This window comes from Clupea harengus, chromosome 15 (assembly GCF_900700415.2).
Source record: "Clupea harengus chromosome 15, Ch_v2.0.2, whole genome shotgun sequence".
Classification (NCBI taxonomy): domain Eukaryota; kingdom Metazoa; phylum Chordata; class Actinopteri; order Clupeiformes; family Clupeidae; genus Clupea; species Clupea harengus.
In genome coordinates, this window is record NC_045166.1 from 1,236,106 (window position 1) to 1,259,556 (window position 23,451).

At 42.0% G+C, this 23,451-nt stretch overlaps 1 protein-coding gene across 2 annotated transcripts in view; it reads right to left on the bottom strand.

The window, feature by feature from the left end:
• xrn2 (5'-3' exoribonuclease 2) overlaps positions 1 to 20,882 on the bottom strand; it is a 31,820-nt gene extending 10,938 nt beyond the window's left edge. Inside the window, exons 1-23 of one of the 2 annotated variants that reach the window (XM_012823938.3) lie at positions 20,685 to 20,882; positions 19,331 to 19,458; positions 19,133 to 19,244; positions 18,929 to 19,040; positions 18,095 to 18,153; positions 17,907 to 17,996; positions 17,163 to 17,235; positions 17,001 to 17,051; positions 16,194 to 16,351; positions 16,014 to 16,088; positions 15,763 to 15,896; positions 15,585 to 15,642; positions 15,369 to 15,476; positions 14,837 to 14,881; positions 14,576 to 14,722; positions 14,351 to 14,395; positions 8,581 to 8,669; positions 5,229 to 5,364; positions 3,372 to 3,479; positions 3,183 to 3,272; positions 2,929 to 3,001; positions 1,467 to 1,550; positions 533 to 630 (exon numbers count right to left, since the gene is read on the bottom strand). In XM_012823938.3, the coding sequence (XP_012679392.2) occupies positions 533 to 630; positions 1,467 to 1,550; positions 2,929 to 3,001; positions 3,183 to 3,272; positions 3,372 to 3,479; positions 5,229 to 5,364; positions 8,581 to 8,669; positions 14,351 to 14,395; positions 14,576 to 14,722; positions 14,837 to 14,881; positions 15,369 to 15,476; positions 15,585 to 15,642; positions 15,763 to 15,896; positions 16,014 to 16,088; positions 16,194 to 16,351; positions 17,001 to 17,051; positions 17,163 to 17,235; positions 17,907 to 17,996; positions 18,095 to 18,153; positions 18,929 to 19,040; positions 19,133 to 19,244; positions 19,331 to 19,458; positions 20,685 to 20,759 (2,148 nt within the window). In that variant the 5' untranslated portion in view covers positions 20,760 to 20,882. The remainder of the gene's footprint in view (positions 1 to 532; positions 631 to 1,466; positions 1,551 to 2,928; positions 3,002 to 3,182; positions 3,273 to 3,371; positions 3,480 to 5,228; positions 5,365 to 8,580; positions 8,670 to 14,350; positions 14,396 to 14,575; positions 14,723 to 14,836; positions 14,882 to 15,368; positions 15,477 to 15,584; positions 15,643 to 15,762; positions 15,897 to 16,013; positions 16,089 to 16,193; positions 16,352 to 17,000; positions 17,052 to 17,162; positions 17,236 to 17,906; positions 17,997 to 18,094; positions 18,154 to 18,928; positions 19,041 to 19,132; positions 19,245 to 19,330; positions 19,459 to 20,684) is intronic. The other variant, XM_012823939.3, reaches the window with a different exon arrangement.
• Between the last annotated feature and the right edge of the window lie 2,569 nt (positions 20,883 to 23,451).

Genomic DNA, 23,451 nt, shown 5'->3' on the forward strand with positions numbered 1-23,451 from the left:
GAACATTATAGGGACCCAAATTAGCCGTCCTAACGGTGCAAACCCATGACAGCGACGCGATACGCTTCCATCGCTTTGAATGGGCGTGTTGTAGCGTGTGGAAATAGCATTTTCAAACTGTCAGAGACGACACCAAACAATCCGATTGGCCGCTGCCGGGAAAAACATTTTCCAACTTTTATCGGTCGCGTCGCCCCAAAACGGTGGTCTACGTCACAATGGATTGGCTCCCGTTGAAATCCATGGGATTAGAATCGGTCGCGTCGCTCGTAACTGTGTCATGGGTTTGCACCGTAAGGTGTCTATGGGCTACAGCTGTGTTTAAACTCTAAGACTACCAGCAGAGCTAAAATAAGAGCCTGCCATCAGCAATGCTCTGGTAATGAATTCAATGGCAGGGATTACAACTTCCCAATACAGCCTTAAAAAAACCTGACATCTAATAAATAACTCCATTAACATTCAAACGTTGAAGTGCTGTTTGGGCACAGCACTCTTGGCAGTGTACAACCATACGTAGCACTCGTCTCACCTCGTGAGATTCTGCGCGGTACAGTTCATGGATGAAGTCACAAACGGGGTGGGACTTCGCAACAAACATGATGTCACTTCCCAAGCTGTTCCTTTTATCTGAAAACAAAAAGACAACTCAAGTCAGCAGGGCAATTGAGATCAGGCTGGTGACTAGACGGGCGCCATCATTTCAGTTCAGCTCAACTTCAGCTCTGAGACACCATCTTTTGAAGGGACCATTCCTGTCTTCCATCTAGGCACTTCAATTTTACATCATGATATCCAACACATTTTGTATCAGAATATGAAGGAGTACAGAAACATCCAACATGATTAAATTAGGCAAATTGTTGTCTGTTGCGCACCTTAGAAATAACATACTTCTGACATGAAAGTGCACTGCGCGTCTCAAGTCCAATAAAAGCTATTTTGAAGGGTTACATTTACAACTGAATGAAAGCGAATACGCTTAAGATGGCAGCATGTTGCGATGTTGCTTGTCCGGCACTGTTCAGTCAGACATCCACTAGTTAATCAGCTAGAGTGTGTGGATCAGATGGAGTGTGGGCAGGCTTGATTAGAGCGGACATGCAGGCCCATTTGATTGCATCTACTTCACTGTGGTAAAAACAACATAGGTTTTAATGTCCGGTAAAAAATGTATTGTGTCATTGTCACTTTATCAAGGGCATTAATCAACATAGTTCATGAATTCACTGAAATAACAAAATATGCGGATATTTGATTTGGTTTACTTCACTGCCCAACTTCCAAAGCTATACAAAAATAAAAATATAGCATTTAAATTTTTGTCTGTCAATTTCCCACCAGAGAATTGTAACCAATTCACTCAGGAAGAGGGTGTTCATTTCAAACCTTCAGCTCCAGGAAACCAATCTTGAATACCAGGAAAAAAGGAGCAACATAATTTCTTTTGAGAGGACAGTACTTACTCTCCTCTGGTGAGAGGTTGGGGTAGACCTCCGCCAGGGCCGCCCGCAGCCTGCGCTCATCCACGAAGGGAAGCAGGGCCACACCTACACACACACACACGGTCATCCAACTTCATGCTATACAGTAAATCCTATACATACAGTCTTAAGCGAATCTGGCCCAATGTCACTTCTGGGTATTTAAATTAAAAATAATTTGTATTTAAAATATCTTTAAGACATAAGAGAATTTACAATATGCAATATACTCCATACGCATTAATCACCCCAGTTATTCATAAAATGTAACTCTGCACCTTTTAAGAAACCTGTGTTTGGAGGAGTGTGTAGGATTAAGGGGGATCTATTTGCAGAAACGGAATACAGTTTTACATAATTATGTTTTTATTAGTGTGTAATCACCTCTAACTACAAAATGGTCGTGTTTTTGTTAGCTAAGAATGAGCCCTCATGTCTCCATAGGAGCGGCTCGTCTTCCACTGAGGCCATCGTGTGGCACCGCCAAGTTTCTACGGTAGCCCAGAAGGGACAACGCCGGCTCTAGAGAGGGCCCTTTCGTGTGGCAACTAGAATTTGGTGACGCCGGTAGGAAGATGAGAAGAAGAAACTAGTAGCTGGTGCTGGCTAACCATTGTGTTGTGATCATTTGTCAAAGTTTGGGTTCTCAAACTGGATCATACTTATTATTCATCACCAAAAAAAAAGCAAGGGAGCGTGAATCCTTGTCAAAGAAGTGCCAGGGGACGGTTGGAAACGAGGAGAAACACTTTTCAAGATGGAGAACGCTGATGAGGGACAAATATGACGCCCAAGTTATCTGCTGGACACATCATTTACCATAAAAAAAAAAATCTAATGCAATTTGTCATTTGATAGCTTAAGTTAGAACATGGCCATGTGCATAGTTACTAACACACGTAACCTTTTTCAATGTTGAAAAATATCAAATTGCTCACAGGATTGTAATTTTACCCCAAAACTAGAATTTATAAAAGACTCAGTGACATTATTGAAATTATTGACACTAAAAGTGTAAAGCTGAACCAAAAAAAAAAAAAAAAAAAAAAAAGCTTTGGAGCTCATGTCAACTAACATGGCTTCCATGGACTGTAAATTGTGAAGTTTGGCTATGACCTAAACTTCAACATACTAAATACGGTTTCTAAATATCTATCTAAAATAACTTCATCGCTTTATGGCTACTCGATGCAGTTGTAGACAATGAAATCATTTTGGAAGCAGCTACTGGCACCTGACAGACACCATACATCCTCCTACACGCTTGGAAAGAAAGGGGTGAGGGAGGGGTATTCAGCTGGTTGCAATCTGCAACCTCACCACTAGAAGCCACTAAATCCCACACACTGCACCTTTAATACTTCACCTAGGTGATGAGACTGTTATTTAGATATACAACACTTAAATCATTCTATTACTGTATCCAGAGAAAAGATCAGTTTACCCTGCCAAGCATATTTCTTTCCGTTGAGATCAATAGCAAAGTCATCTGGGTAGAAGTCAATGATGGAGGATTCCTGTTGGAGAGGGTCAAATGGGAACATATTTAGGCACCACAGCAGGACTACAACAACAACAAAAACAAACAACGCTTCCTTTTCTGGCCATTACCGACAGCACTCAGTGCCTTGATTAGGTTTACTGACAAACGAACACACTCACTGGGTCGGACAAACACTGACAAACTACCACACTCACTGGGTCGGACATCAAGGCCCTCCAGGTTTCTGGCAGGAAGTTTCCACTGGCTGCGGGGAACACACTCATCAGCTGCTCCAGAGGCTTGAACTGGGGAGAAGGGAGAAGGACATGTGGCTTATGATGAGAACCAGAAGCTGGAATGCCAGGAGAAAGAAAATGGCAGTGTGTGTGTCAGTTTCCCCTTACCGGTTTGGTGTCCTTGTCGAAGCCGCTGCACAATTCTTTGACGTCTTTGAAGTCAGATGCAAAGGGAGCGTAGTGGAACGGGAAGTACCACTTCCAGGAGGCGCACCCCTGTTGGAACATCCGATCGTTTAACGCACGCAGAGGGATTACAAAAATGTATGGCTACTCAACAAGACGCGTTTTTTTTATAAGGAAAGAAATTAAGTATTTTCAATATGCCTCTGCAAAAGACAGTGGACACTCCTTGTGATGAATATCACTGCTACACCCACACCTGGAAAATGTCAAAGTTCTATAATATAAGGACTCAACTCTTCCATTCAGATGTATTGACTCAGTCATGCTAAATCTGTTATCATAAACAAAATTCAACACAGTATTTGTTATGGTTCTTTAAACAAAAAAATTGTCATTTGTGCAGTTACAGTGCGAATTATCTTAACCCAGCAAATCTCCCCATGTGTCGCTGATCCCTCCTGCTGACAAATTACCATTTTCCATATCGAGCGCTGACCTTCACTGAGGATTTAATGTGCTCTGAGGGACTTCTCCACAAAGCATCTCTGCAAAGCTAGGAAAATTCTCTAGCTGCTCAGGCTCATATGTATGGCTAACAACTAAACCTCAACAAAATGCTCTTAATCCTCCAAACTGCTAGCCTACGTGCACAGCCTACTGCCATCCCATATTTTGCCTCATTTTTAACAGGGTGTGGATGCATGCATAAATGACTTGTCCTGGCCCATTTGGCTGTGCACGTCATCTGTAGATGTATGGTTCATACGGCGAGAGAGATGCGTGTGGTATTTCGTCAGCACGGTGTACATGTGGGGGCGTGTGGCGCATGTGGGCACGTCTCCCGCGTGAAGAGCGCACACAACTCTGTGTTTTCACCAGGCCCCTGCTGTCGGAGGCGAGCACACGTTCTAGGGCAGCTGTGTGGACTCCATAATGAATCCATTCAGCCACTCCACGGGGAGCAACTCTCCACGAGCTCCGCTAGGAAAGTCAACTACACGGCAGCGCACACCCCCCCACTCCCCCCTGTACACGCACACAGCTCCCAATTACAGGCAGCAAATCCCTCTGCCAATCCCTAATCAGACAGGGATCTAGTGGAGAGAGCCCGCTAGCTAATTATTGAATTTAAAGCTAAAAGATCGAGACCTGCATTTACAAGACACAGGATGGAGATGTATGTTGGGAGGCACTCAGGCGACAGAGCAAACAAAAGAGGAGGCGCCCGGCTTGATCCCCAGATGATGTCAAGCAAATGGGGTCAAGGGTGAGCCTCCACAGGTGAGTGGGGTTGGTGTGGCTGGAGGCAACACTTTTTAAATTCACTTAAACTTCATTAAAATAAATAAAAGAAAAGAAATATGGAACAGGCTGGAGAGCTTTGGTGCGCACTTCTCAATTGGGTTCTAGGTTTAAAAGAGGTCAAAAGTGCCAATGCGCACCTCAAGATATGGGCAAAGCAGCCCAGTTGGTTTAAATCAACCTGCCAACGCCTCTGGCACAAAGATCTGCTTGAACCGAGGCCTGACTTATGAACTAGAAGTCTGCAGCAGCAGAGTGCGCCCAGTGCGGGAAGTAAGCGCTGGTTAAGAGCCACGAGACCAACTGGTTGAGTTAGGAGGGGCACTCCGCACAGGTAAGTGAGGCCTGTCTGATCGCTGTGGGAGAGCAAGTCCCAGTAAGTGTGCTTCTGGTCGGGTCTGATGCCTTCCTGGACGGCCAAGTGCGTCCATCCAGTGACATTTGCAGCCTATTTTGGTAGTGGTAAAGCACCCAGCATTGACAAGTATGCTTTATAGCAATTGTCTTTAAAACTGAGAAATCAAAAGTGAGGCCTACCTGGTAGTAGTACGCCAGCACCCAGCACAGGCCTTCCACGTAGCACTTCACAACTTTCTTGCGGAAGTCTTCGTCAGACACGTCCACGTCAAATTTGGTTTTGTAGTAACGTTGTTTCCAGCCATCCTCCCACAACCTGCAAAACACCAAACCCATAACAGCATTTACATCTCAAAAGCCATTTTGCATGGAGCATAAAAAAAAATAAAAAAAAAAAAACAGCACCCAAGTTCACCAAATGGAATTTCACCCCCTTCAAATAATCTGTATTCACCCCCATGATGCAAACGCCTTTTTCCACGCTTCCCAGTTCGGCGTGCATGCAATATGAAAATTACTGCTGTAACAATTTCCTCGTATCGACTTGCGCGACGCATTTTTCTGCTGGTGCGACGGCCTGAGTGGGGACACGGTTGGTGTGACGGCGCCCCATCTCACTCACACCATCAGGGCTGAGCGGCATCTGTCTAACCAATCCCTCCTCCGTCCCCTGGGGTGCAGCGGAAGGCTCCATGAATACCAATTTAGCCCCATGGATTTAACCAGCTTTGCCAAGCGCATCACAGAGGAATTTGCAAAGACCCAGCTCTCCTTTCCATATTAATCACAGGCGGAGGAGAAAGACTCCACTACAGAGCACTCCAGAGAGGGGGGGGGTGTGGGTGTGTGTGTGTGTGTGTGTGTGTGTGTGTGTGTGTGTGCGCGCGCGCGCACCTACCTATGTGCTAGAGTATGAGTGCAAGAAAGAGTGTGTGGAGAAAAAAAAAAAAAAAAAAAAAAGTATCTCCCAGGCTGTTAAGATGGAATAGTATCCGTTTAGGGTAATTCTAAATAATATGTCAAAATATATGCAAGTAAGCAATTTTGATAGATTGAACAAATAACCGATGAATTGAAATTGAATAAAGAACTCACCAATAACTAAAATGTACTGTGGTTAACAAGTAATGCAAGACGTTTTACAAGTCAGGTCACATGTATTAATAAAGCACACTTAAAAAAAATAAAGTGCTTTTTAGGCAAGGTTAATCAATTTACAATTAAAAAAAAAAAAGAAAGACTAAAACCATATTAAATCACAAAATATAGGACATAAAAAGCAATGAAAGGGCCATATGAGAGATGAGCAAAATATATTATTATATATATAAAAAAAAGGTTAGGACAAATAAAAGTGAGCACAAGCAACCAAAAAAAGTGATGAGAAAAAAAAAGAGAAAAAAATAATAAAAGAGTAAATATGGATATAAAAACCCAGACACAATAAAAGATATTAAAAAGGGTAAGTAAACCTCTGACCAAAAGCATAATAAGTCTCTCAGACTGAACTATATACGGCTAAAAGAATACAAGTTCAAATCTAGGGAAAGCTAGTGTATAAAAGTAAGTTCAGTCTGGCTTCATAAGTGTCATTATGGAAATACCAAGAAACACCTCTCCTTTTAAGTACCGCCAAAATGGTCCTAATCTCCTACATCAAATTAACAGCACATTCTTCAAATAGTTTATTATTAACATATGCCATACTTAGGGTGTAACTTTAAAATGATTCATCTACTGTGCAGCGTATATGCAAAGCAGGTCTTAAATAGGGCCTTTATTTCTCCTGGTTGTAGTTTACAATTCTGCCCATAATGACGGGGATTATTTAAATAATTTCAATGGATACACATTCTTCCTCAGCATTACTTTGGCATTGTGTGATATACTCTTAAGACGTCTTCCAAAAGGTGTCCACCGTATCCTTCACAGAACAGTGCTCACCAACTTTACCCTGAATACAAAGAGAAGCAGGAGGCCCTGGTGCACAACTGGACAAGCTGTGTTGGGGAAGCTACTTTGAAAGCATAGCTTTGCAGGCTACCAATTACTTTACACTGGAAGATGCTGGACTACAGCAAAGCTACCCTAGGGAGAATACTAGTTTGATTAACTAAAGCTACTTAGAAAAAGCGATATTTATTTTTTATAAAAGCAGGATTACTCAGTTAGCCAGGTAACAGCATGCAACAACTTCCCTGAACATTTGTTCAGAAATAGCAATAATCAAAACTATGGCCAAAATATTTTTCAGCTTCCGGGAATACCTGAGACCTAAGCCTAGCCGAAACAATCCCATGTGTGCTGGAAAAAATTGCAAGGAATATTTATTTTGTTGTAAAGAAATGTGGATCATGTATTTGTATTCGTCAAGTATGCTATTGTGATTGTTCCTGAGGCTGAGATCTGGGAATTGGATCCATGATGACGGTGCTGTGTGAGCACTGAGTAACCCAAAGGCCAGGTGTGTGGTGATGGCTGCATGACCAACGCATTGCCTGATGATGCCTTCACAGCAGTCAGGATGACAGAAAGGGGAGGCGGATTTGATCAAAGGGGGTTCAATTAGAGTAGAGACGCAATAGTAAAATAAAACACACATTTCCTTTTATGACCCACAATTGTTTGTAGTTAATTAGACAAAAAAAAAAAATGGCAAAAGTAGTGCAACTACGTCTCACTATGCAAATATGAATTAAACTACTTAATTACATGTAGTTCACTACTCCCCGACACGGTGTACACGTGGATAAGAATCTTAAGTTTGAGGAAGTTGGTTGAGATGGCAGATTATTAAATAGTACTCATAAAGCACCAGTCATCAGCAGTGAAGAGAAGAGGCTCTAGAATGCTGGCCTTCTAGGAGCGCTTTGCTAAGACTGGCGTGTTACAGGAAATGTGATTGTCTCGAGGTGCTTTGGCGCTGGTAAAGTTTGTCATTTGTACAGAGTGAAAGAAGTCTTTAACCAGGAAGGCCATAACTTTTTTTACTGTGAGCCCATCGCCATACCCTGGGGACAGCACTAACTGGAGCCAACTTTCTCCCCTTGGACAGAGACCCAAAGCATTGCTTCACATTAAGCAAGACCTATTTGTAACTGCTGCAAATGGAAGATTAAGAACTTTGTTTTCCGGAAATCATTACTTCTAACTTTGGCGATGGCTTGACTATATTTTCCATTAGCTCTGCACCTTATTTGACAGATTTCGCAGGAGGAGTCATTATCTGCGTGATTCCAAACTTTTTAACAGCAGTGTATATGCCTTTGCACACACACACACACTTTACCTAATTGCTGGCAGGCCTAATACATTTTTCAAATACTTTACATTTTTGGAGTACACTGAAAGTTTTTTTTTTCCCCTACATGAAACAAACTCAAATGAAAATGTTAAACACACAAGGCAGAGAGAGAGAGAGAGAGAGAGAGAGAGAGAGAGAGAGAGAGAGAGAGAGAGAGAGAGAGAGAGAGAGAGAGAGAGAGAGAGAGGTGAGCCAGACTGCCCGTCACCAAAGCACGTGAGTGTTTACCTGACATTGTCCTCAGGTTCAGGCTCCTCATCGCTGTCCTCAGCTTTCCGCTTAACTCCACGGCCGTCCACTCCATCACTGCCCCCTGCCTAAATAAGGAGAACACCGGTATTTTGTTTGGGTCCAAATTTTGTACAACCCTGTTATTTGAAGTGTCTTACAATATGGAAAGGACCCCTAAAGAGATAGGCCTGTGTCTGTTTACCTAAAAAAAACTGTAAAGAAACTGTAGGAATCCATTTTAAAAGTTCTTCCGGACTGGACGAGAAAGGTAAACTAATAGATTGTATCACTTAAAATGTTCAATCACATAGATTTGTACTGTGTGAATTTGAGAGAGTCCTATAATCCTAGAATTCTCCAACCAATCTAGCCATGAATGTGGCCTCAAGTTAAGTTCCACTGATGAAAATTCTGTGCAAACTCATGAAAACAGCATTACATCAAACTTTACATGGACTTTTTCCTATGAAGTCGAATTACCTTGAATACATCTTTGCAAGCATTCAAAGTTTCTACCTACAGGATTCGGACACATAAAAGCAGATTGTGTGTTTTGATTCCATGTTCGGTCACACCTGAATGAGCCAAAAGCTCCCAAGCAAATGAAACTGCACAAGAGATTGAAAGGGGAAAGTGGGGAGATAAAGGAAGAGAAAGGGATGAGGAAAGGAAGAAAAGCATGTAGGCAAGAGAGAAAGAGAGGAGAAAAATAAAGAGAGCCCTGACCTCGCTCCGTTAACCCCCCTGGCTTTGTTGCCACCTCATTCATGTGCAAATGGGAAGTTCTGCCATTGTCCTCCTCTTACGTGCAGAGGCTTAAAGAATGAAAGTATTGCGGCAGCGCACAATTTAGAGGTGCTAAAGGAAACCAGTTTTGAGCTGTGTGTAAATGAAAAATGGAAATGAACATGGCCCATATGGATCATTCTGGGCATGTAAATGTGCACCATTCAAGTCCAAATCAATTGCTGTTTAACCAAGAGCGGTTTCATTCACTATCTATGTACTGCAACCGGGTGGGTCGGGGTTTATATCAGCCCTTTTGTAAACTAAAAATAGGGCCCTGTCGTTACCGGCATGGACTTTCGGAAAAGGCCCTATTCAGAAAATCTGGTTGCATAACTACCATGCAGCCTTTTCAACCAGAAAATAATTAATAAACCTTCATAGGCCCTCAGTCTCCTCCTTGGTGTACCAGTAGGGCCTGTGCCCCTCCAGATGCAGACTTAACGAGGCTTATGTAACGTTCACTTTTTCAAAAACCAACTGCAACCATATACCACCAGTGATATACCCCCCAATTTCAAAAATGGTCTTCAAACCGACTTAAGTGTGAAACTGTTGCATATAATCTCAAAAATATTTAAATTGCGATGGTGGCCAAATTAAAATCCGAGTATGCAGGGCTCCCATAAACCACGGCTGTTTCTACTGCTCCTCACACCATCCAATACTGACTCACTGCACCACTTGCCTACTCCAGGTCAGAACTCCACTTGATTATCTCCTGTCCATATAGTTGTAGTGCAGCAGAAATGTTACCAACATAAATGACACACACACACACCATCTAATCTACAGGCCTGCAAGTGATCTTCATAGGGCTCCGGTCACCCTACAGCTGTAGCAACTGCTGCCCCTATGACAATCACCACATTAGTGACCCAATTCACCCACCACACCAGAACTGCTGCCCATATGCCAATCCCCATACATTAGTGACCCAATTCACCCTCTCACCCACCATACCAGAACTGCTGCCCATATGCCAATCCCCATACATTAGTGACCCAATTCACCCTCTCACCCTCCATACCAGAACTGCTGCCCATATGCCAATCCCCATACATTAGTGACCCAATTCACCCTCTCACCCTCCATACCAGAACTGCTGCCCATATGCCAATCCCCATACATTAGTGACCCAATTCACCCTCTCACCCTCCATACCAGAACTGCTGCCCATATGCCAATCCCCATACATTAGTGACCCAATTCACCCTCTCACCCTCCATACCAGAACTGCTGCCCATATGCCAATCCCCATACATTAGTGACCCAATTCACCCACCACACCAGAACTGCTGCCCATATGCCAATCCCCATACATTACAGTGTTTCCCCTACCGTTATATTTGGGGGGCGCCCCGCCCCCCCTGGAAGGTCAAGTTCATTTTGTTCAATTTTATTTTCTATAAAGCGCCAGATCACAACGGAATTTAAGGTTACCTTTCCTATAGAACAGGTCTATAGCTTGTTCTTTTATTAAGCAAAATAAATAGCCTTATGTTATTTATCTTATTTACACGACGGCATGTCATTTCTGTCTCTACATGGTCGCGCGTTTACAATTCTCTGTATCGCGCATGGCAGTTCCGCCGCGGCGCACACGAGCACGCTCCCACCAGCGGACAGAATTGGGCTTAAGAATCAGTGCACAGCTACGGACACTTTTAAGCTTTAAAAAAAAAAACTAATATCCAGGCGTTTATGAATCCGGCAGAGATCTTTTCCTAGGTAGGGTCGACAATGAGGCCCAATGAGAATGGCTACAACAGACGTGGAAACAGAACGTACGTACAGAATGTCCGCACCAAAAATTCAGAAATAGATCTGGCTTCCATTTTTTATCATTTTCCGCAAGTTGTGCGTGGCCCTTTTTACATAGAGTCTGGTAATAAATCTATGAAATGTAACGAAAATTATTTATTTTGCTGTGAATAATGAAGGAAGCAATAAATCTGATTATTTGCCAAACCCTCAAGAGCTGTTGCCATGGAGATTTAACGTTACTTTCTGTTTGAAGACAAGGTAGCAGCTAGTGTTGAAGAATGGATGACTTGAAATTGGACGACTTTAAATTAATATATGAAATTGAACATCAACACCTATACGGATAAAATAAATAAACAAGGATAGCAAAACAGATTGATAAGCAATGAGAACGGCAGAAACACAGGCAGGACGTCAGATGACGAGACAGATCATAGTGACACAGGCTGTTTTTTTTTTTTTTTTCGTCATATGAAGGCTGAGACATTCATAACATTTTATTCAGTCGTACTGGTCCTTTTGTAATGCCAACAGGTGCACTTCGTTGTGGATAAGTAAAGCCTATTTTGCTACATTTTTGTAATCCTGGTAATCTTTTGTTTGGCATATTGGTGAGGTTATTAAGAGGACCATTTCTCAATCGTTTTGTTCTTGATGAATTAATGTTTGTTTATTAATCAATTATTTTCAACAAATAACTCAATTATAATTACAAAGAGGACAATTCATAACTTTTTATCGCAACTTTCACTTGTTTCGCCAATTTCATTGCAACAAAAACCTAAAAATAAAAACTTTCATCGCAACTTTTTGGAAAAGCTCCTGCGAAATCAGGAATTTTAGGCCGCAAATATCTTAAAAACATTTCTTCCAGAAGCCCAGAAAGATACACCACTGCAGCGACAAAAGCTGCACACTTTGTGGATAATTGTCATAAAAAGACATGTTCCGATGTTTAGTTGTTATATTGACTGCTGTCATTAAAAGAAACACATGAACACCATGATTCCTTTAAGCGTTTGTGTCGGTGGCCACGCCACGCCGTGCCGCAGCCCCCCCGCCCCAAAGCTGTAAACCTAGGGGAAACACTGCATTAGTGACCCAATTCACCCTCCATACCAGAACTGCTGCCCATATGCCAATCCCCATACATTAGTGACCCAATTCACCCCCTCACCCTCCATACCATAACTGCTGCCCATATGCCAATCCCCATACATTAGTGACCCAATTCACCCTCTCACCCACCATACCAGAAAGCAACAGGCGGTAAAGTTACTTCAACAATGGCCGTCTATGGCAAAGATGGGTGTGTGATGTTCTCTAAATCTCTCGCAAACGTGCCAACATTATGACCCTTACAGGTTGCTGAAAAAGTGAATATGTACCGCACAACAAAATGCTCCAAACTAGATTGTGGATATAAACTGTTCCAGCGTGTAAATGTGGCCATGTAATGAAATGATCCAAATGTTCATTAAATTCAAATTCATCGTGTCCATCGACTGTAATATGAGCCCAGCGCTACAGGTCACTTAAGAAGAATGAGGAGCCACACAAACTGGAGGAGTAGTGAGAACAACCGGGAATCTGTTAGGGGCGAAAGGAACGCAGAATACATGGTTTGCATTAGTCTGTTGGAGATGTTTTGGCCAAAATAATATTGAAAGATGCGAATCAAAAGGCTGTGATTTGGCAACAAGTAATGTCCAAAGTATGCATCAATTATCTGTCTGGGTTTCGGTCAGAGATCATGGACCACCGCAAGGCACTGCGTCTTCTTTTAATCCTGTTCAGACCACTGCTCGTCGCATACAGGTCCTCGCTGCACAAAATGCATGCTACAAACAACGGTGTCATTCGTTCCTCTTGATGGGGCGACTCCATACTCTCTTGCGATCCTCATCACAGGCCGTTTTGCTTCTGGACTGCCATTGCTGATCACTCGTAATAGTGAAGATTGCTAACACTGCGGAACACTTGTTGGCTCAGCACAGAGTGTCATCATCTTGACATGAGAAAGGCGAATATTGATTACCCACACCACCGAGTTAGAGGTCGTGACCTATTGTATATTCTCTACTGTGCATGCAGCTGTAGTGCAGCAAAAATGATGGCAACAGAAAACACATGCACGCCATCCAATCAGCACGCCATCCAATCAGCACGCCTTTAAGGAAGGCCTCACAAGACTCACTCTCCTACAGCCATAACCACCCCCAATGTACCCCATGTCCAAGAGACAACAGATAGACTGCGCACGCACACACACACACACACACTACTGTAGACTAATTATAACTTCAGTGTACGTCCAAATACAAAAATAACCACAAAAGTTCACGCTTCCCTTTAAACACCCCCCCTCCTCCACACACACACACACACACACAGCCTTTTAAGTAATCTCCATAGGGGTATACCCACAGTTAGCCCTCCCCCTCTATAGGGCAACCACAACCCTGCTGGTATATCCCCTACTGCCCCAACAAGCATCTCTATATACAACTCTTTATTTGTGGGTCCCTTCAGGAACCCTAACACTAAGTTGAAGGAGACCCCATGCATCCAAATAGGTTACATAAAGCCCATGCATCCAAACAGGTTACATAAAGCCCATGCATCCAAATAGGTTACATAGAGGCCATGCTCTTACTTACAAAATGGGTTACAATTACAGCCTTCATGACAGTTTTATAGGGCATCTAACCTGCCCTTGAAATTTAAACATGCAAAAAAAGATTTGTTTACACACACAGAGAAAATATGAGTAAAAATGTGCAGATGGTCCACTAGGTAGATGTGAATTCAGTCCAGCTGTACTTTTTTGGCCAATGGGGGGGGAGAGTTGTGGCACAAGCAACATCCCCGACCATAAATGGGCCTGAACGCCAACGGGGACCCGGGTTTGAATCCGACCCGCGGCCATTAACCGATCCCACCCAACATCACTCTCCAGCTGATTTCCTGTCTAGCTTCACTATTCTGTCTGATTAAAGGCTAAAAGTCCAAAAATAAATCTTTAAAAAAATTATAATATATAATTATTATTATTGCAAGGGAATGCAAGGAAAACTCTGGAATATCAACACTAAGCAGCTAGCAGATTGGGCTTTTTTGTAATTTTGTATGTATATTGAAAATGTTTTATGTTTTTATTTTGAACCAATGCCTATCACATTGAGTGAGAGTGAGGGGGCTGAACTGGACCTACCTTGTTCCCATTTTTCATCATGGCTTTCAAGGACTGGGCAGCATCCTACAGGCAAGAATGTAAAAAATGCCCGGCTTACCGATCATGAGAGCACCACAACTGTGTTTTCTGTGCTGTAGGTTTGCCTTACAGATCCACTGAGCACACTTTCAAGCCATTCAGCGTAATTAAAAGCACTATGCATCATGACAAGTTCCCCCACAAATGGATATGATGTATGCTAACCGAATTGTGCTGGTTCATGGACTGCATCCTCATGTCGTAGGCCGTGTGACGGGGGTTGTGCACGGCCCCTGGCCGGTCCCTGCCACCCAGAGCCTGAGGGGCGTACTGCCCAAGCAAGCTGGGCTCCTGTTGCCGCTGCTTCTCCAGCTGAATGGAAGGTAGACAGAAGGAGAGACATGAGAACCGAAGCAGCAATGGGTAGAATTGGACTAAAACAGTGGCCCAATTGGGGGGAATTCAAATATTAAAGTTGTGACTTACCTTCATTCTCTTTTTCTTCTCCTTCATTCTCCTTTTGAATCCATCCTGCAAGTTCAAATGAGCAATTCAGAAAACAGATCCTTTTTTTTTTTTTCAAGTAAAAAAAAAAATTTAAAACACAATTTCAGTTACTTTGGCCACTACGATCACAACAGAGCATCACAAGATCCTTGAGGGACTGACTGATTACATCCAGTCACATTTTTTGAAGAAGCAGCTATTCAAACAAGTCATTTTTTTGCCTTAATATACCAGAAAAATACTTTTGGGGTAAGCCATGTGTTACTGTACCAGAAAATGGCACAGATTGAAAAAGGTAGTACTTCAAGTAGGATAATGGCAAACATATTCCATAAACATGATCTCTTTTAAAAGGTTCATGACTAAAACCCCATCTCTGATTCGACTTCCCAATCCATTGAGGTGATTATGTCGTCATGTATGAAGAATGAAACTGGAAACGTTCAGGGGAACGGGGTTGATGAAAAGAACTTAGGGTTGATGTTAGAAAGCAAAAATATAAGTTTCTTACATCATCATTTTTGCGCTTCTTGAAGATGTTGTCTTCAGCCACTCCCACAGCCTGCATGATGAGCTCAACGCGCTCCAGGTTGACAAATCCACTATCAGTGACCCAACCCTGCATTCGGACACACACACACACACTTAAAACAGGATCCACACACAGAAAGCACCCGAAACGGCAAACCTCATTCAAGTCTGATAAATTAAGAAACACGGTACTCACCCCTGTCTTGTGTACAACATCTTTATAGATTCCAACCAGTCGATCAATAGCGCCTTCTCTACAAGTCAAAGATAAGCAAACACACCAGTCAGTAAAAACCTGGTTCACCAGGATGACCCAAGCCATCAGAGGGTTTATGAAATCTGCCTGGAGAATCTCACTGGCTTTGTGACTTCACCTGATCTCTAGGGACGGCAAATGAGGCAGGAAATCGTTTCCAACAAAGAAGCACATGAAGACCCAGTCGTCCACACTCCGCTCGAACTCAAAGGGGAACGGCAGGCTAGCCATGGTCAGTTCCCTCTCCAAGTACTAGAATCAGATGACAGAACATTAGGACCCAACAGGCAAAATGAGGGGCAACTACCGCAACAAGGATGGGAAAATAAGAAAGATTTACAGGTTAAAAAAAAAGAAAAAGAAACACACCTCACGCAAGACTGCCAGTCGAATGAAGATGAAGTCCTGCTCAGAACCTGGTAGAGAGCCTGCAAATTCATCGTGCTGGCATCAAAAACAAAAGAACATGAGTACATGAGCATGACCGTCAACGCATGTAAAAACTTTAGAGGACTGGCATTGTTGGGGGTCTGGAGACCCAGCCCTTACCTCTCCCTTCTTCTCTCTGGGCAGTCCCTCACAGTCCTTGATCTCATGGCCGACCTGCCCGCACAGTGCACAGGGTCTGGGCTGGTTGGGCTTGAACTCCTCACGGATGATGGTGAAGTTGGGCTCGTGTGTTGCCAGCCCCAACATGATCAGGTCAGCTAGTTAGTGGAGGTTAAAAATATAGAAGAAATAGAAAATGTTCAATCTTTTGAGAAATCTAATAAGAAAGGAATTATAGAAATGGGACATGATTCGTGCGAGACCATGTGGATGTGTTACATCAAGCCTTCATGAAAGGCAGCATCCATGAATGTCCTCTGCTCATACATGCTAATTACTCGCTCAGACAAGGCCAACCTTCAGCTAAATTAATACTTTTGATCCACTTAAAAAAAAAGAAAACAAATAGCAGAAAGCACCAAGGTCCTCTACAGATAATGAGATGCAATGTGTGTCCTGTTTTGTGCACTAAGTGCATGGTAAACTACTGAACGCAGCAGCTTTTATGTTGAGCATCCACCATAATTGCATCCATTTAAAAACAGTTTACCTAGGCCGTACTTCCCCATTTAATATGCCAGTTCGATATATATATCCCTCCTCAGCACTCATATCAGTGTTTTGATAGGGAACAATGATCCTCCCGCAGCCAGATAATTCAAGACAAGCTACACAATACTGCAATTTATGGATCCACTTTGTTCAGACAGGCCACTGAGCATTAATCTTTGCAGCACGAGCGCTAGACTTTCCAAACTACTTTTCCAAATGGCTCTACGAGAAGAGATGCACCCAGACTAAACGTACCGTCAGCACCGCAGAGACAGTGGTGCGTGTTTGGGTCGTGATGTGGCTGAGCTGTTTGAGAAAGGAATACAATTACATTAAAGCGCACAAAAATCCATTTCACAAAAGTCTATGAATTTTGGGAAAATGACAGTGAGAGAATTAGCAAGTAATGATTTGTACCTCTTTGTCTTCTGATGAAATCCATAATTTTATGTTCACCCTCGCCAGGGACGCTGGCGTCCGACAAGAAAACCTGTGACGGGAAAAAGACCACCGATGGATGAACACTTAACGGAATATTTTTATATTCTACATGCCATGCCTAGATATCAACCTGAATAAGAAAGTCATGAAAAAGTGTATATGGAGATCAACTACCTGCAAACTTTAAAAAAAAAATCCATTTGACTAGCCTGTTAAGTTAACAAAAGGACATGAGGTCCCCTTCTACTCAAAGGAGGATGTCCTTGACTGACATGCAAATCATTCATGTTGTGGAGTGATGTGTTTAATGCTCAAACTAATGTTTGTTTCATGGAGCCCTGGTTAAAAGCTGGTGGTCAGTTATCTTCCTGTGAGTACACAGCCAGCCAGTGAGAGTGGATTCCTAAGCCATTTGCAATATGTATAACAAAAAAACTGAAAAGTGGGGTTGCAATGACCCCCATGTTGTGGATTACTGATCCATTATGCTTTCTTGATGAGCTGGTTCAAAGGACAATCAATGCACTGCTGATTGTTGCAAGACCATAAATATTAAGGCACAGATAATTTTGTACATATTGCCCTATGTTTATAAAATATATATATATATATATATATATATATATATATAAAATCTATTGTGCACAGACCAAAAAAAAGTGATTCCAATTGAGTATGGAGATAATACATGATGCCACCAGTCCTCAGTTGAACACTTACTGTAATGTTTTGCCATCCTGGATCATTGCTCAGTCTGTCGGCTACGTAATATCGGAGGCATTTGGCCAGGTTGTCCATGAACTCTGTTCCCTGGGAAAGATGGTTCATTAGCATCAACAAGTTGCAGCACCAGGCTATTGTATGAAAACTGGGGGCGTGCCAACACATACACCTGGAAACACACTTACTGGAGTGATGCAGTTGCTGTCAAACCTCTCCTTGATCCCCTCTGGGGGAAGGTACCCTCCTAAAATAAAAAGGCAAATCCATTAACAGCGTTTCACAGGCAGACCCTTTCTCCTCTCTCTTTCTTTCTTTTGTGTTTGCTGCACGATGTTTGCTTCCAGATGTATGCAGGCCTTGGGTTGGACCCAGGCAGATGGAGGACGTGAACGGGTGAATGGAGAGGGCCGCCAAACATTTTACTCAAACTGAAGTCAGGGCCAAAGTAAACAGAAATTCCAGAGAGAATACCTTTCTGATCAAACCTGAAATTCCTTTTGCTGTTGCTTATGCTGCTATGTACAAAAGCCCAGTTTATTCTGTAGTAGTCTGGCCGAAAGCAGAATCACCCATGAGTTAACAGATTTGCAAAATTCCATTCTGATTATTAAGGTCTAGGATGATTAAGGTCCAAGAAACACCCGTTAACATTCCTTAATCCATTCGGCAACTACAATCAATAATACTTTATACTTTACAACTTTGTTTCCTTTTGTTTCAAGCATACAATTCCCAGCATTCATGATGCACGCAGATCACCTCTAGTTTGCTGCTTCAACACTACAAGATGACATTAGTGGGTTGTACTTTACATGCACTCAAATGCCCCCCCACCTCTCTTAATGTTCATTCATTCATTCATATATATGAATATATATATATATGCGTGTGTGTGTGTGTGTGTGTGTGTGTGTGTTTATTTATTTATATATGTATTCAGAGGAGCTGTTTGTAAATTAGAGTTAGTTTTCAGACAATCACAGCACACTTTCTCTGAAATTCAAAATGTGCACGCCTACCTCTCCCGATGACCTCTTCCCGCACTCTCTGTTTCTCCTCCACCAGTTCCATCCCTTCTTTAGAGGCCCGGAATCTCCTCGACCGTTGCTGATTCATTTTGGCACGAGGGGCCTGGGAAGGACAAACGGGAGAAATTAGAATGAAGAAATGTATCCAGACACTCTAACACGACGTCATGCACGATGCAAATCCACTGTACTCACCACTCCGTCTATAGCCATGTACAGGACTCTTCGAGGTCTCACGATGTTGAAGAGTCGATCGATGTATTCAAAAATGGACACCATCATTTCATCTTCATTTTTGGGTGCTGGCCTGTAGGATATTCAATAGATTTTAATGGTCTGAAAAGATAACCAGATAAAGTTCTAAGGAAGGCTGAAGAACCATGTGGCACTTACTTGTCCTCAGGATGTGTGCACGGGTGGATAATTCCATTCATGTCCAGGTACAAGTTGTCAAACTCCACTTCATTAGGATTGGGTTTGCTGGTGTCAACGGGTATACGAACTCCATTGCATTCCTTGGACTGCAAGAGTTTTTGATCAAATATATTACAAATACGTTAATTCATGCAGTGGCACTGTACAAGTGAGGGTGTTTTGCTTACATTAACAGCTTAACCTGTATGTAGGTGGCTTCTCATATTGGACAAAGTGGGGGGAACAAACTGCAGAAGTACTATTTAAACAGATAGTAAGTACTGTTTCTACATTATGATGACATAGAAATCCCCACATTCTTTTTATAAATCAAACACTTTGACATGACCTGTAATAAAACTAGCCAGGAACCTTGCAATAACTTTCGAGCTTGGAATCAATATATTTACTTAGCAAGCCAACTTAGGCACCTAATGTCAAGTACGACAGTGAAACCGCTCAAAGGCAGCAATATTGATGTGTTAGGTTCAAATAGCAAACCTCTTGAAAAACAGTGGTCGTTCCTGTAATACTTCGTATTTCTCCCACTGCATGCTTTTGACGGGAGCTAGCATCAATGTTTTGATGTGTATTGGTATTTGAATGCAAGGTCTACAACTTTATCTTGGAATTAGTTTTAGAGTTAGAAGGGGAGATGCCAGAAACGCTCGCGCTAGAAAACTTAAACTACTCGAAAGTAGAAATGTTTCCAACCATAACCGTAAAACCAAAGTGTATTCAGCTATATCATACTAAATAAAAAAAAACATTGGAATTGTCCGAGGAGAATATTGAGAAAAAAAGTATTGTATGGCGTTTCATCGACAGTAACATAAGTCAAAAAGCCCGCACTTGTTACCATTCTCATCCATTTCCAAAACAGGCCTGTTCATGACGACAGTTAATTATTTGTAACCTTAGTTTACTCACTCACGGGGCTGTTGAGAGGCAATGTACTTGTCAGGTCACTTTTAGTTATCTTTCCAGTGACATTAACGTTACATGTCTTAATGACGTACCCATGTTAGCAGGCAGTTCAGAACTCGATTCAAAGCAATTTTCTAGCTAGCCTAACATTAGCTAGACATGTAGCTATTTTGCTAGCTAGCAACCATTTAATTACATTTGGGAAGTATGTTGTGGTACGTAACTGCGACAAATGGTAAGACAATATTTTACTCATCGTCGTCAATTGACATGGACAACGGTGCATAGCTTTGTAAACACATAACTATTCTGCAACACTCGCTCAACGTGCGTATCGTTAAATGTGCTAGCCATGTATTTAGCCAAATAGCTAATCACAGCCTCTTTCAGAAAATACAAAGCTTACCTTCTCCTCAAGGCAATGCACTACTATCGAAGGATATTTCCGACTCAACCAACGAAAAAATGCCGGGACTCCCATGTTTTATAAAAGTCGGTAACCAATGTAGTAGTTACTTTAAAAATCCTCAGTTAAAAACAACGGATTTGCAAAGGCTAGAAAGTCTAGCCAGTCAATACAACAAATAATGCGTTGTGGCTAGCTTCATTTGTAGCGTGCTTGTGTGCACTTCCGGGCTACCGGAAGTACATCAATGCGGTTGTGTGTGTCAAGAAACTTGGACAAAAAACTAACTAGCGCCCCCATTTTCTCATTTTTACTTCAGTCCCCCACAACAACAAAAATGACAGACCTTCTAAGCCTTAGAATCTTAGAATCTAAGCAAAGCATTTATAATTGTAGCTATAGTTATAGTCCTATGTCTTCCTACTAGGCGACTCTTAGTGAGAAGCCATAGCAAAGCATTTATAATTGTAGCTATAGTTATAGTCCTATGTCTTCCTACTAGGCGACTCTTAGTGAGAAGCCATAGCACAGCACAAAAGAGGTTCGTCTACTAAGTTGCCATCAGCAGGTAAATAAAAAAATGCACTTTTGTGCATGCATGATTGTTACAATTGTGTTGCCATTTGAAACTGAGGTAGACCTACTACTGCAGCGACCACACTTTGATATTGAGGTGGAGGTTGAAAGTCGAGTGTTGCAAAAAAAAAAGAAAAATCCCCATCCTGTCATTTCTTTAAACTTTATTTAAAGATGTGGACTCAAAAATGTGTAGTTGTAGCTGTGTGTTGGTGTGTAGTCTTTAGGTAGGGCATTGGTATGTAGCTTGTAAGCAAGTTGGCTTTTCAGAGTTCCTCAGTTGCTCTGAGATACTGGGCCTCAAGGCCAGGAGTTGATAGGGCCTTTGTAAGTGAATGGGAAACTTTCTAATTCAGTCTCTCTGTAGCAGTAGCAGTCATGCTCAACAAGTTCGTTCTTCAAACTTTGACTGTCCCCTAGTGGTCCAGTGCAGAAGCTTTCCCTAATGTCTGACCAGTGCCATTCAGGGTCATCTGTCTGAGTCATGGATTCTCATAGTTTTACACAATGTGGGGTGTGATCGGAAAACGAGACAGAAGTAAATACAAAACTGTACAAATGTCCTCCTTCGCTGGTATTGTCTATCTGTATGGAACTAATTCTGTGGCTATCATTTTACATATAGAATCTCAATGTCTCTAAGTCCCAAAGATCAAAGTTCTCTAAATTTGGAAAGAACTGATCTGTTCATTCAGTTCTTTTTGTAGGTGAGCCAATAAAAGAGTAATGCTAAGCTTGATCTTTCCAGATTTTAAGAATAGTGCATTGACCCAGGCCAACAGAATAGTTTATTGACCCAGGCCAAGAGAAGGCTGACTGTGGTAGAGGGCCCTCTACTGGTCTGTCTTTCACATTCTGTCCGTCTGGTGGAATTCACTGATCACCACCTCTTCATGCCATGCTATTTACATTAGCAGAACATCTTTATTTGTCATTGCAGCATCTTTTGTGCAAACTGGTTGTGAACATGTATTAATTTCCAGTTATTCCAACATACTGTGTGAAGGCGCCACAATCACTTCGCTAGCTCTAAAATGACTGTCATGTATACATTTCTGCATCAAAAGGTAAACAGAAGATATTGAGACACACATTGAGTTTAGCCTACATTCAATAATAGACCTTTGTCAATTATACAAATATGGAAATGTATTTAAGGTCGTATGTAAAACAGTTGTGCTAGAAATGTATTAAAGGTCATATGTAAAACAGTTGTGTTAAACCATATTTTTTTGTCTCAACGCACTAGAACAACCAAGCTATATTGTAATGAAGTAGACATTCTATTATTAAAACACTGCATATGAAAAATATTTTGTTGCTCTTCAATTCAGTTCTTAAATCCGTAGCCATAGAAGTGGAATAAGCATATACAAAAAATGTGCAAAGAGTGCCTCTTTAGTATCAAAAGCGTGCATTTAATCTGCATAGCCTATTTAACACTGGAGTCATTGCTATGCAGCGTGGCACCCAATGCCTTGCCCCGGCCATTCAGTGGAGTGCAGTGGCAGACCAATAAGGATTCACCCGCTCCAACCTCATTCTGTATTCATAACATGAAACATTCAGACAATGCCTCTCTCAAAGGCCCCCTGAATGGAACGCCTTAATACTCATGTAAACAACTGGAGACCAATTACTTAATGAATTGGCCTCACACGTAATGAGGTGCCTCACAAAGGACTTTAAATGCATTCTGTTGGCACAACATCCTATGCTGCTGAACCACAAACAGGCACAAACATTTTTTGAAGGGGCTGTAAAAAGCATCATAGGTAAATTACATAGACCCGCAAAGGGACCTTGTATATACAGTTAGAGGTTTGCCAATAATCAGCTGATAATCCCATTTAAGAGACACTTGTGAATTATTGCTTGTGAGAAGCGGGATCGATGCTCACATAGTTTACATGGCTTTGTGTGATTTGGAGTCATCTTAGAGATGTATTTGAATATTCCCTCACTGTCTGGTGATTGTCTTAGTTTATTAATAAGATTATGCTAATTTGTAGTACTTCAATGTCATGTAATTGTATAGGACTATTACCCAATAATTGAAATTCATCTAACAGCCTGGCAAATCCTAGCACCTTCATAGACATGTTACTGGCTCAATAATTTAACCGTTGTGACCTTTTCCTTTGAGAAGCATTACGCTTGCTTTCAGCCTGCCTGGGATAATTTGTCTAAG